The sequence below is a fragment of the Lepidochelys kempii genome, chromosome 3, assembly GCF_965140285.1.
Source record: "Lepidochelys kempii isolate rLepKem1 chromosome 3, rLepKem1.hap1, whole genome shotgun sequence".
In the NCBI taxonomy this organism is placed as follows: domain Eukaryota; kingdom Metazoa; phylum Chordata; order Testudines; family Cheloniidae; genus Lepidochelys; species Lepidochelys kempii.
Genome location: NC_136382.1, coordinates 47,849,304 through 47,863,943, shown reverse-complemented (window position 1 = coordinate 47,863,943; position 14,640 = coordinate 47,849,304). Strand labels below are relative to the sequence as shown.

The window sequence follows — 14,640 nt, the reverse complement described above, 5'->3', positions numbered from 1 at the left end:
CAGCAATTGCAAGGAAATACTAGCCAAGTCCTTACCGTCCTGGGCTGGGTATGCTCAGTGCAGATGGCATCTACAGAGAACTGCCAGACTGTAACCATCAAATGGTCATTTTCAAAGGCTTATAACTTGGCCCAATCTCTGTGGCTTTTCATGGAGAAAATAAAAGGCATCTCTCTGATCTCAGGGGTTCCCCAAGTTTCAAGTTCCTTCTCCAAATCATGGACCTTTAAGAAATATTTTATAATAACAAAACCTCATATTTTTTCAGCAACTCATTCTCGGAAATGGCTGAACCTATTTTTAGTGAACCTTTCCAAAACACTTCAGCCTGAGGCAGAGACCTAGTGTGAAAAATTTCAGGTCTACTGTTTGTTTGAAAAGTAAAAAGCAACTGAAAATATGGTCTTACGATTTAAAGCGCGAGGCAACCATAACTATAAGTGTCACTGCCAGATTTGTCTATAATAATGGGTCAGAGGCTATATGAAAAGATGTGTGCAAGAGGTTAAAAAGAACGTGCCACATTGACCAATGTTTTGCAGTTCTCTTTCTCATGGCTTGGTTGAATATTAAGTTTCTTTCGGGAGCAAAAACAATTTGTTGCTGAATGTATTAATTTCTCAAAAGTGACTGAAGCAGAAGCTTTGTAGATTTTAATGTAACAGTGACACCATGTGGCCAGTGGTGTATTGGGCTTTACATTTCAAAGCATTATTTTCTTGGTCAAACCTAAGCATTAGTATCACAGCAGAGAGAAAAAGAAGCGGAAGGAAAAACCAGAAAATTACAACTTTTGCCATGGAAAAGAGATGCAAAAAGTCCCATTTTATTGCTTTGCACTTTTAAAAAATATGTTTTAAATTGTTGAAATGCTAAAATAGTATCTGTTGCCTAATTACTCTTCTATTGAAACAAAATACATGAAACAAAATTAGCTAGACCATTCCATTCGGCTCAGTCATGGCATGGTCTCTTCTTAGGGAAGAAGTTCACAGAGGGGGCATTCTAGAAACCTTGGGAAACCCAGGGATCAGATGAATAATCAAGATCCTTCTAAATGTATAATGTCAGCACGCAGAGTGATTCCCTTTGTGCTGTAACCTGGGCCATCCTGATACCGTAGCTCGTTTGTGCACCCTACAAACTGGCTCTCCCCAATGACTACTCTGAAACAATGGAAGGGAGCTATAACAGGTTATAGCAAGATTAATTACTGGAAAGGTTTATGCTTGGAAATACTCCATTGATAGATGGAAACATGCCACATAATAGCAGCTGCTCCCAGTTCTGCCTTCCACAAGATATGCCCTTGTCCCCCAAAGCCGGAGGAGCCCCACATTATGTTGGAAGTCCAACAAGGGCAAAACCCATCTTGCCTTGTTATCAATGTGTTAAATTCTGATGTGGTGAAAATGCTGACAGTGGCCCTGCATTTCCTTTTATTTTTGTACACGCCAAACGCTTGCCGTACCTGATATGCTATGCATTTCCCAAGTGGAAAATGGATAGAGCACTGAACGAGCATGAGAGAGTTCAATTACTGGCTCTTCCACAGAGTTCATGTGCAATTTTTGGGCATCTCACACTGTGCCTCAAACAGTGTTGCCAACACATGCCATTATATTATTGATAGTTTTGTAATATTTAATATTGCTCTTAAAGGCCTATTTCTGGACCCAGGTGATTATGAATCTCAGTTTTCATTTAAAAATAATGTTACTAGCTTGTGTGATAAGCTTGCAAATATTTTCAGAATCTCATGGTTTTAAATCTCTTTGTTTAGTAAAGACCAGACTAATGATTTTTCAGCACTTGGGGAATGCAGTATCCTGAACTCCATCTCTAAATGTGAGATGATAATACATTCCTACCTTACAGCAACAGATTCATATTTGTAAGGTGTTGGGACACTACAGTCAATCATTCAGAACCCTTCAAACCTGTTCAAGCATCAAACAATCATCAAAGAGACTGGATCATGTACATTTTTCACTACAGGACAAACTGTTGGTTACACACATGCATGTTCGGATATAAACAACTCTGTGAGTGCTTGTTACAAATATTTGCCACAAAATCGACACAATTCAAACTCTCATGATTTCCTAGCACAATGTAATGCATGTCAGCAAGTGACACATAGCATGTGCACCTTTTAAAGGTCTGCTATTGGCAGTGAATATGTTTCAAAAACTGCATGATCAGATTGCTGAGTTCCTTAACTCATGATCTCTTCTATTAACAGGGTAAATATTTTCCATGTGCTGAAGAAAAAGGCCTTGTTTTAAACACTTGACATCCACTTTTAGCCCTTCTTTTGGAACCCAATATGCCTTAGAAGAGCATCAAAAGAAAACAGTTTTGCAGCGGCTGAAGTTTACTAAGAAGTTACTGACTGAGTATAACTTTAGACTCTCTGTACGTGGACAGTGTTTGCAGCAATGCTAACCCAAAAAATAGCCTTTGGTTTTTAACGCTATCAGAGTGAAAATTATATCTGTGTTTTGTCTCAAGATCTTGTGAATGGGCCACTCAGGGTATGTCTACACAGCAGCCAAATGCCTGTGACTGGCCCCTGTCAGCTGACTCAGGCTCACAGGGCTTGGGCTCTGGGGCTGTAAAATTGCAGTGTAGACATTTGGGCTTGGACCCATCATGTGGTCCCAGAGCTTGGGCTCCTGCCCAAGCTGCAACATCTACACCACAGTTTTACAGCTCTGCAGCCCAAGCCCAAGTCAGCTGACACGGGCGAGGCATGGGTATTTAATTACTGGGTAGATATCCCTCACGTCATGAGCTGCAGTGATTCTGGGCGAAAGCCAGAAAATTCATCTTGTGTGCTTGCCTTCAAAAAGAAAAACCATATGCAAGAGAAGATGGATGGATGCAGCTGCTGAGTCTACTGTTGTTAATTTTACAGACATCTTGTTAGAGATGTTTATAAATAGATTTTGAAGGATTACATTTTTATTTGTAAATGTTGGTAAACTTCAATTTCACCATACACAAACCGATGAAAAAATATTTCCATCCATCATAACTGAAATGTACAGCTCGGCAAAATAAGAAGAATGCTGCTTGAGAACTTATTAGAGTTTGATTTAAGGATAGTTACTTGGTATATTTTGACATGTTCAACTCCATGTCCTAATGACTGTTTGTTTATTTATAAATATTGGAACAATTTCAGCAGGAGAGACTGAGAGCGTCCATTCAAGCATATCCCATAGTCCAGTGATTAGGGCATGGAGGTTTAACTCAGAGAGGGGAAAGGGGGAATTGAATCAGACTTCCCATGCGCTGGGACAGTGCTCTAACTCTGGGCTAAAGGGGGTTGCTGTTGTTTAGGGGGGGAAGGGGATGTCTCTCTCCCTTGGCTTTTTGTGAAAAAGACCTTGGGGGCCTAACTCTAGGAGGGGGTTCACAGGAGTGAATGACATTAAATGAACAGGGGCTCTGGAAGCATGGCAGATGTGACATCCATATACTCAATAGCTGCTTTAAGTCCTATGGTGAACTTGTGGAAGAGCATTTGACATTTCTTCTGTAGCCTAGGGACAACTCTGTGAGTAAGGAAGAAAAATGTAGGAGTTCAGATCTTGTCTTTTCTAACTGCTGTTTAAAATTTCCATATACTACCCTTATGATTGGCATGGGGAGGGCTAGATTCACAAAGGACTTAGTCACCTAACTGCCTCTACAGCAGTGGCTGATTAGCCTCTGGGTCAATGAGGCCCATGCCCAGGGGCCCCAGCCAACTGGGGGGCCCCAGAAAAAAAAATCCACCACCAGGTGGCGGAAGCCCAGAGCCCTGGCCACTGGGTGGGCAGGAAGGGCAGGGCAGAGTGGAGAAAGCCTCCACGCCCTGACACCACTCCCCAGCAGAAGCACTGGGCGGGTGGGGTGGGGGAAGTCCCCAGTGTCCTGTCCCCAGCAGAAGCCCTGGGGCAGCAGGGGAAATCCCAGCACCCAGACCCCCACTGCAGCCCTGGGACTGGAGGAGTCTTGCTACCTGCTGCGGCCTCAGGGCTGGGGGAGCGCTCATTCCCTGCTGCGGCTTGGGACCATGGCAGGGAGACAGAGCTTCTCTGGTCTTGGCGCCACGGGGTGAGGGGGGTGGAATGTGGGGACCATGTGTGGAACAGGGGCGGGGCACCAGGACAGGGCAGAAAGGGATGGGCTGTGGGTGGGGCCACAGATGGAAGAGGCAGAATGGGGGTGGAACCACAGGTGGAAGGGGTGGCAAAGCCCCCCCCCCACTTGCTCTGACCCAGGGCCCCAGGAAACCTTAATCTGCCTATAGGCACCTAAATCCGTCTTTTAGGCTCCACCAACATTCACAAAACCACCACAGCACAGATGCAGGTTACTTTGAAGATATAAAAAGTGAAGTTGAAACCCACCCCTCAAAAATAGCTTTCATATCTGCCAGCATCATGCACTAGGCTGTTCTCTAGTCAGAACCCCCTGAGTAGTATCCCACAAAGATCCTTGCACTATTAAGGACATCAGGCCTGGGCTCAGTATATGGTATGCCAATTAAAGAACAAAGCCCATTGGTTACAAATGTATCCTTATCTTGTATTACCAATGGTAACTACTGTGTGCTGGTTAAAATTGTAATTTCTGAATAGCGCTATGTGATAATGTTGCATTTGTATCTTATTGTTTTCCAGATGGGAGTTGGTGTTGTGGACTCTGCTGTGGCTGGATTAGGTGGCTGTCCATATGCGAAAGGTGCTACTGGAAACGTAGCTACGGAGGATGTTCTATACATGCTTAATGGGTTAGGGATAAATACGGTAAACTATTGCACATTTATGTTAGCATATCTACATTTCTTAAAACTGCCAGTCGCTGTGTGTTTGACTGACATAATAGTGTTGCTCTCAGGGAGCTATTTGTTGTATCATTTAAGAAGATTATGTTTGATTACAATGCACTGAGATTTGTTGCTGAAAAGCCCTTGAATATGATACACAATAGACTGGTGAGAGAGAGAGAAGCCTGCTGAACAGGCAGGCTTAACCGCTGAGGAGGCTGAGCCAGCGCTGACTGATAGCAATGGGAGTCTTTCCATTGACGTCACTGAGCTGTGGATCAGGCCCATAGTGATTATGGGACTATGTAGTAGTTTAATTCATCTGGCTTCATATGTGAAAAATACAATTGTGTCTATGGGCCGCCAATGTGATATATTCGTGAAAAAAGCTAATGCGGTCTTGGGATGCATCAGGCAAGGTATTTCCAGTAGAGATAAGGAGGTGTTAGTACCGTTATACAAGGCACTGGTGAGACCTCACCTGGAATACTGTGTGCAGTTCTGGTCTCCCATGTTTAAGAAGGATGAATTCAAACTGGAACAGGTACAGAGAAGGGCTACTAGGATGATCCGAGGAATGGAAAACCTGCCTTATGAAAAAAGAAAAGGAGTACTTGTGGCACCTTAGAGACTAACCAATTTATTTGAGCATAAGCTTTCGTGAGCTACAGCTCACTTCATCAGATGCATCTGATGAAGTGAGCTGTAGCTCACGAAAGCTTATGCTCAAATAAATTGGTTAGTCTCTAAGGTGCCACAAGTACTCCTTTTCTTTTTGCGAATACAGACTAACACGGCTGTTACTCTGAAACCTGCCTTATGAAAGGAGACTCAATGGGCTTGGCTTGTTTAGCCTAACTAAAAGAAGGTTGAGGGGAGATATGATTGCTCTCTATAAATATATCAGAGGGATAAATACCATGGAGGGAGAAGAATTATTTAAGCTCAGTACCAATGTGGACACAAGAACAAATGGCTATAAACTGGAAGTTTAGACTTGAAATTAGATGAAGGTTTCTAACCATCAGAGGAGTGAAGTTCTGGAACAGCCTTCCAAGGGAAGCAGTGGGGGCAAAAGACATATCTGGCTTCAAGATAAAGCTTGATAATATGGAGGAGATGCTATGATGGGATAGCCTAATTTTGGCAATTAATTGATCTTCGACCACTAGCGGTAGATATGCCCAATGGCCTGTGATGGGATGTTAGATGGGTGGGATCTAAGTTACTACAGACAATTCTTTCCTGGGTGTCTGGCTGGTGAGTCTTGCCCACATGCTCAGAGTTTTGCTGATCGCTTTATTTGGGGTCGGGAAGGAATTTTCCCTCAGGGCAAATTGGCAGAGGTCATGGGGGTTATTTGCCTTCCTCTGTAGTCTGGGGCACTGGTCACTTGCTGGAGGATTCTCTGCACCTTGAAGTCTTTAAACCATGATTTGAGGACTTCAGTAGCTCAGACATAAGTTAGGGGTTTGTTACAGGAGTTGGTGGGTGAGAGTCCATGGCCTGCATTGTGCAGGAGGTCAGACTAGACAATCATAATGGTCCCTTCTGACCTTGAAGTCTATGATTCTGTGATACACAATCTTTAGGACTGACCAGTCAGACACGGACTCATTCAATATCCCTTCAAGCCACGTAAAACCATCACATTATTGTTCACAAAGGTGAGTTATGTGATGGTGAGATTAACTCACCCCCCCCCCCCCCAGCTGAAGGCCAGTATGTCGTGTGTGACACTGAGTTTCTACTAACTGGAGCAATAGGACACACAATTTGACTTTGGAACACAGACACAAATGATAGCATAAAAAACACAGTCACTGTGTTTTCAGATCTAGTATGGCACACAAACTGTCCTAACTGCCTCCATCTCTGGTTCAAGATTATCTCTTTTATTTCAGTCTGCACACAGGAAAAGCAGTTACAAAATTTTCTTTGAGGCACCACCTCATACGCCGATGCATGCCTTTATCACCTCCAGACTAAACTACATAGTGCGCCTTGCACAGGGCCACGTCTTGAGACCATTCAGAAAATGAAGTCATGGAAGAATGCAGCTTTCTGTTTATTAAGTAATGGTGCACACAAAAATCACATTACACCTCTCTTTCATGAACTGCAGTACCTCTCAGTTGGTTTCCAGAAGTTTAAGGTGCTGATTTTTTATCTATAAAGCCCTAAATGGTTTGGCATCTTACAACTTGCCTTCCATTTGTAATCTGTGGAGATGCTCACACTAAGAATACCCTGATTTAAAAGAGAGGGTGGAGATTAGTCTTTGGGGTGGTGGTGAACTACAGGTGTTTCTTGATTAATGTTCTAAAACAGCAAAGTCCTTTGGGAATGAGAAGGGACGTTTGGCTTCATTTCTACACTTCTTGGGCAAAACACCCATTGACTTCAGATTTTGCCCATATAATATTTTACTATAGCCTGTCCAGGGGAATTATTCAAGCAAAAATATTCAGCAAAGCCCATGACCATATGAAATTGATCTGTTCTCAGGTTTTATGATATCGGTCACAAACCTTTTGAGAAAATGTATCAGTAAGTAAGTCTGAGTCATCTTAAGGGAGTTTAACTGGCACTGTCTTTGTATTTGGTCCTAAATATTTACATGGAATCCTGTGAAGCAAAATTTCCAAGTTTCTCAAACATCCCTCTAAGCTGTTTCCAAAGTGTGTCCCCTGCTGCAACAGAAAAAAGTCCATTGCCCTTCCACTTTAGCCGTAAAGAAAGAGAGGATGGTTATAGGCCCAGGTTGAAAAACCATTGCTCGCATAGGCTCTCATCTTAATGTGTAAAGATTCTAGTCCCCACAGAGTACATGTTTGCATTTATTTAACTACCCTATTCTGCAGTGTGGGGCTAATAGTCTGCTAATATTTCACTATTTTTATATGACAGCACATATTGAATTTATATATAACCAAATGTTTCTATTTGCCAAGAACTGGTCTGTTTTCATTTCAGCTGTGTCCTTATGCTCTCATTTTGTTGACTAAAGTCACCCAAAATGTGAGCCAATGGATGAACTGCTATTTGAGGCTTCGTTAGTGCTCTCTCATTGGCCATGTGCGTCAGAATAGTAATTAATGGTTATTTTATAGTGTTCTCCAGAACGATTAAACAACATGATAATGTGAAGTGAATCTGTAAAAGTCTGTCCACAAACATGTTGCTCGGTAGTACAGTGATAAATGGGCAGTTTAATGTCACACATGATTAATGGTCACAAAGGTTTCCAGCGAGACATGCACTTTATGCAAAGAAACAGTTTTTATATGGTTCAGCTATAATTATAATAATAGTACCTACTCTTATGGTGCCTTCCCTATGCTTAACAAACAGTAAGCCTCAAAAAACTTCTGAGAAGTGGTAAAGTACCATTATTGCCATTTTATAGATGATGAAGCTGAAACTCAAGGAGATTATAGTCCTGATCCTAACAAGTGCTGAATAAGAACTGATTTACTGGAGTCAATGGGAGTTGTAGGAGTTTGGCTTCTGGGCAGAGATGTTTCACTTCTTGAAGGATCAGGTTCTATGTCACTGCCCAAAGTCACACAGAAAGATCATGGAAAAGAAGCAGATTGGCTGGTACTTCATGGCCCTCAAGGTATACAGTCATCTAGTTTAGGCATATGGCCAGTCTCACAATCCTCCTGCACACATGTTGTGTGGGCAGCAAGCATACATATATCTGCCCTGAGCTATATTGTCCTAGCTCAGAGATCCTACATGCACCCATCACTGCCCTTTCTCTCCTCTCTGACCTTCACACACCTTTCTGTGACTCATGAGAGTAAGGTCAGAGTTTTGCCCTCTGTGTGTAAACCATCTCTTATGAAGTATGTTGGTCTTACAATGTAAAAGTAAAACAGAAAAATGAGCATTCGAACAGCACAGGCTCTAGACTAGACACTCCATGCAAAATGTGCATGCTGTTTTGTTTCACACATCTAAGCATGTGTATCTTGTCAACACCTATTGTACTATTAAATATTAATTGCAGTCTTGTGAATTTGAGATGTTCTTCATTTCCACAGCAACCTGCCCACCCAGTCTAGCTATGATGGCATTTCTTATTTCTGTTAGATATAACAAAGACAGATGGTGCAAGGCTGATTGTAACTTTATTCCAGTTAAATATGGCTTTTTGATTAAATGGAAATTTCCAAGAGACAATTTCCATTTTTGTTGAAAATTTTCACTCATGGAATTGACTATGCAAAGCATGTTAATGCAAAGTTAAAGCAAGTTAATGCAAAGCATGCAAGTAAATAGGCTAAAACAGGATGTGGATGATTTAAGGGACTGGTAATGAGGCAGGAAACATTTTACTTCTTGGTCAGTGATTTTATTCTCCCCTAACTTGATAGTAACCAAAAATTACCAATGCTTTAGGGGCTCTCTCTTTTTGTTTGGGTTTTTTTTTAGCCGATGTAAAATGAATTGTTTGTACAAGAAAGAATGCGTCTTAACAAGGAGAGATTAGTCAGTTGTGATTCTCCATACAATTGTAATAGTAATAAATTGTAATTTTCTGTAGAAGAAAGAATCTCCAGGGAAGAGCTGATCGTTATTGTAGAGGTATTGGAATGTATATGTTATGTTATGGAATCCCATTTTCTGTAACTCCATGCCATTTTCCAAATCTGTCAATGGGATACTTTTCTTACAAATTTAAAGCTTCAAAGAGTACTATGAGAGGTAAACAAAGACATGTTTATATGAATTATTCAGCAATTTCATTTTGAGATGTATTACTAGAATCCCTCACTATTCCCCATTTGTTTTAGATGATGCAAACTGATTGATAGAATCTTTCAAAATGGGGGAAAAATGTAAGTGTGACTATTGTAGTAAGCATTACAAGGCAGGCCCTCACCTAGTGTAAGTCAGCATAGCTTTACTGACCTCAGTTTATTTACTCCAACTAAAGAGTTAACCTTTTTTCTTCAAAATAAAAGATTAGATTGCAATGAAGCGGGTTTCTTCTTGAAATTACAGCCCCGGAGAGCAGTTTACTAGTGACATAAGCGTTATCAATATACATATTTTAATACTATGCATTAAATTAACTACTTTTCTCCCCCCATATCTTAGGGAGTGAATCTTTACAAGGTGATGGAAGCTGGTAACTTCATCTGCACGGCTTTGGACAAGAAAACAAATTCTAAAGTTGCACAAGCTTCCTTCAAAGTTTGAACTGTAAATTAAAATGTTCTTTCTGCAAATTAAGTCACATGCAATATGTCTTGTCCAAGAGCATTTATATAAAGAAAATCAATTGCAAAACCTTTTCAGTCAAGAAAAGAAAGCATGCTATAGCTGTTCTTTATTGAAAGAGTAACTGTGCGTTAGAATAATACATCTTGCCAAATGTTACTTTTGGGAAACAATACATCGTTGCAAATAATAAATATAATGTCTATCAATACAAATTCATGTACTTGATACTTTTAAAAGTAAGGAAATCAGCACTTTACTGTCTATTTAAATGGCCTTTTAGCTTGCTTTAGACAAAATTAATTACAGCGTTCCACAAAAAGTGAATACATTGTTACTTCTTAATCAAGCTGACTTTTAGTACAGTACAAATATTTGAAGTAGTTTATGAGATCCCACATTGTGTGTGGCCTGGCTATTATGTGTGTTATTTCTCTGAATCTCCACTTTCCATTTGCCAAGTCAATTATGTTATGAACGTGGAACCCAATCTAAATTTACTGTAAGTACTTTTTAGCAATAGCACTTTTGTATTTTTACAGTGGTTAACATCTGTTAAGTATATGAATGACTTTGTCTTGTTCCAAGAATTTGTGACAAATGGCAGCCTGCCATATGCCCCAAATCTAGCGCACCTCTCATATTTGTTAGAGACATTAAACTCATTGTAGTTGCCTTTTTCATCAGCTGTTTTTAAAACCTGATTAATTATATCAAGCAATGAAAAGAAGACAGGATATACTCTTTAGTGTAACACTGTGGAGGTGATTAGATTTTTGTGCAAAAGCCTCATGCACCAGTTGGCATTTTATTTTATGATCCCTCGATTATCATCCCCAGAAATACAGTTTCTGTGATAATGACACCCATGACTGACTAGTTTACATAGAGAGAGCCATCCACAGCCTCCCTTTAAGCTCTTGTGAATTTGGTACTAAATACCTGAGTGCAACATGATGCCAGTGAACTGCACCATCATCGATAAATCAGCAATGGACAATTTAAAATAACAGCCTCATTATTTCTGTAACCTGTTCAAATCATCCATGAAACTACTGTAATCTTCTTGCCTGCATCCGACATGCATCTGACAAAGTGGGTATTCACCCACAAAAGCTCCAATACGTCTGTTAGTCTATAAGGTGCCACAGGACTCTTTGCCGCTTCTTGCCTGAAACATCAGTTATTTTATTGTGTCTGTCTATGTAGCCTTCTTCAGTCTTTCATTATGTATGTGCTCTTGATCTGAATTTCGTTAGAAGCAAGCTCTTAACACACAAACCCAAAACCTGGACTATGATTTTTTCCCCATTGACATGCACTCAGCTCTTCTCGGAAACATGAAAGTTTGGAGAAGGATGAGATTTAAAAAAATGAAAGATTTACTTGAAAAGAAAGAAGGTGGGATCACAGTTGTCTACAGTCCGACTCTGTCAAATGACAGCACTCTTACTTGTACCATTATTGCAGTCTCTGGGGTTGGGCCATGGTCTGAACCAACTTGATTATAAGACATCCAGGTTGTGAGCTGATGTTACATGTGGTTGGAGTTTGGTGGCTACTACTCTCCAAATTATTTTGCCCAGGAATGGGGGTTGGAGACAGAACAGTCATTGGAGAGGTCTTTCTGGCAAGGGCTGGCTTCCTGAGGACTGGGTGAACTATTGCTTTTTTTCCAGGAGTTTTGTAGCTGCGCTTCTCTGAAGCAGGCATAGATTATTTCCATTAGTAGTTCGCATAGTTGTTCTTCACTATCTTTTACCAGCCTGGATCCATTTCACAGACTGCGGCTTTAATATTTTTCAGGGCTACCTAGCTTTGGCGTCAGATACAATTCAGTCTTTACAGGTGGCTGGAAATTGGCCTTGAGCTGGCACATTTATATGTCAGTTTAAGAGCTAACCAGACATCATTGAAAATAAGATTCAGGAAGGAGTTGTAATATGAGTGCTTAATCCAAGGGTTCCAAAACCAGCAACACTTCCCTCCCCCCCACAAATGTGGGCTCATGAACAAGTCTGGGGGTGGTTGTGAGCATCTTTCCTTACTTTATTGCTAGATGGGAGAGATTGTTAACATTTACTCACTATTCGCAAAAAGAAAAGGAGTATTTGTGGCACCTTAGAGACTAACCAATTTATTTGAGCATAAGCTTTCGTGAGCTACAGCTCACTTCATCGGATGCATACTGTAGAAAGTGTAGAAGATCTTTTTATATACACGCAAAGCATGAAAAAATACCTCCTCCCACCCCACTCTCCTGCTTGTAATAGCTTATCTAAAGTGATCACTCTCCTTACAATGTGTATGATAATCAAGTTGGGCCATTTCCAGCACAGGGTTTAACAAGTACGTCTGGGGGGGGGGGGGGGTATTAGGAGTACTCGTGGCACCTTAGAGACTAACCAATTTATTTGAGCATAAGCTTTCGTGAGCTCCCTGGATTTGTGCTGGAAATGGCCCACCTTGATTATCATACACATTGTAAGGAGAGTGGTCACTTTAGATAAGCTATTACCAGCAGGACAGTGGGTTTGTGGGGGGGGGGGGGGGAGGACGGGTGAGAAAACCTGGATTTGTGCTGGAAATGGCCCAACTTGATTATCATACACATTGTAAGGAGAGTGATCACTTTGGATAAGCTATTACCAGCAGGAGAGTGGGGTGGGAGGAGGTATTTTTTCATGCTTTGTGTGTATATAAAAAGATCTTCTACACTTTCCACAGTATGCATCCGATGAAGTGATCTGTAGCTCACGAAAGCTTATGCGCAAATAAATTGGTTAGTCTCTAAGGTGCCACAAGTACTCCTTTTCTTTTTGTGAATACAGACTAACACGGCTGTTACTCTGAAACCATTTACTCACTATTGTAATATGGGATCATAGAATGCAGCTTGAGAATCACTGAGGTAGAATTACTACTGTTTTGATCCATACTGTAGAAATGAACCAATTCTACGATAAAGGGATAGTTTATGTATAAGATATGTCTCTTTTCTCAGAGGGTTATTTTAAGGGGAGGGAGTGTGGCCTCGTAATCAGATATGTGGTCTGGGAACTAAGATTCTGTTCCCAGCTGGGTCACTGGCTTACTGTGTGACTTATCGGGTTGCTCACCTAGTGCTGAGAGGTTTTCATTAATTAATATTTGTAAAGCAAGTTGAAATGTTCAGAACCTGATTAAAAAAAGTATCCAATCTGAGAACTGTCCCAGCAACATTTCCCATGCTTGACTTGTTAATTATTTTTATTTATGCATTTATTTATACTATAGTTACTAAATGGAAACATTTTTTCTTCCAATCTCCCTTCTCAGTTAACATCTGCCATCATGATCCTAATGTCCGAGCAGGAGGGCATGATTAAAACCAATGTTAATATAGCCCTTTGGATCACCCTCCAGAGACATGGTATATTTGCTGAAGAACTGTCACCAGCACGGCTGTACTGGTTAAATACACCTATTATTTTGCAGTGCATGGCATTAATCTTAAAGGTGAAATAAAACATATCTAAATGTTTATTGAAAGAGATATGCTGACGTATTACGACATGCTAGATGCAGCAATTCCAGTTAACTAAGTCACACGTAAGGCGTTAGTAAATATCAGCTGTCACTCCATCACATACTCTAATGTTTACTCTGGTAAGGTGTAATCCGTTCTGAGTGCATTTGCTTGTGATTATCTTTATTATCAGTTGTTCCAATCTGCTTTAATGGAAAACGATACGCAACTGATGAATCTCTTCTAAGTTACCATAGAAACATATTTCTTCCCTCCATTAACTAAGCATTAACTATGAGATCTTTGATAACTCAAAATATTCCTCTGTAAAGAAATATTCAAGTTATGGTAATCAAAGTTGCTTCAGTGTACCACACTCAGATCATTTAAATTTTTTCTTCAATTTTTATTTTTCTGCCTCTCTATATATTATAAATGAAGAGCAAACATTTTCATTACTGTTTTTATATGAGCTAAAAATCACCCAAATTACCATCTGATCCTGTACCCAGTGTAATCAATGGTAAAATAATTGTTGATTTCAGTGGGTGCCTGAACAGATCCTAATGCTTTATACTATATACTGAGATGGAAAATATGTTCTGTCTCACATGTGTGACCGTCTTAGTGTATTTTTTTGCAATTACTCCAAAAATTGCATGATGAACAACTTCACATAAGGATAGTAAGATGCAGACACTCCAAGTCCTATACACATAGAATGCTTGTCCTGAGCCGATCTGCAAAAGTCACTATCTACTTCTCTTTCAAATCCGTCCTGGAGACCCACTTTTGCTGTGATGCCTAAAAGACAGTAGCCAGCTAATTACCATTAGATAAAAGAGCAGTTGGTGACAGATTACATATACCACATATTATAACATTTTAAAATATGTACAAAACCAAACCTAACTATATGGTTATTAGCCATCACTCTGACAGCTGTGCTCATGTGTTGCATCCCTGTCCTTCACTCTTCATCTGTTTTTCAGACTGTAAGCTCCTTGGGGCAGGGAGTGTGGTTTCCTGTATGTCTATAAAACACCTATCACATTTTATAGCTTTAAGAATAAAA

General features: G+C 40.4%; 1 protein-coding gene across 3 annotated transcripts in view; it reads left to right on the top strand.

Moving 5' to 3' along the window:
• HMGCLL1 (3-hydroxy-3-methylglutaryl-CoA lyase like 1) overlaps positions 1–12,211 on the top strand; it is a 109,016-nt gene extending 96,805 nt beyond the window's left edge. For all 3 annotated transcript variants that reach the window (XM_073335123.2, XM_073335121.2, XM_073335120.2), the window contains 2 exons: positions 4,677–4,802; positions 9,935–12,211. In XM_073335123.2, coding sequence (XP_073191224.1) covers positions 4,677–4,802; positions 9,935–10,036 — 228 coding nt within the window. In that variant the 3' untranslated portion in view covers positions 10,037–12,211. The remainder of the gene's footprint in view (positions 1–4,676; positions 4,803–9,934) is intronic.
• Positions 12,212–14,640: the final 2,429 nt, after the last annotated feature.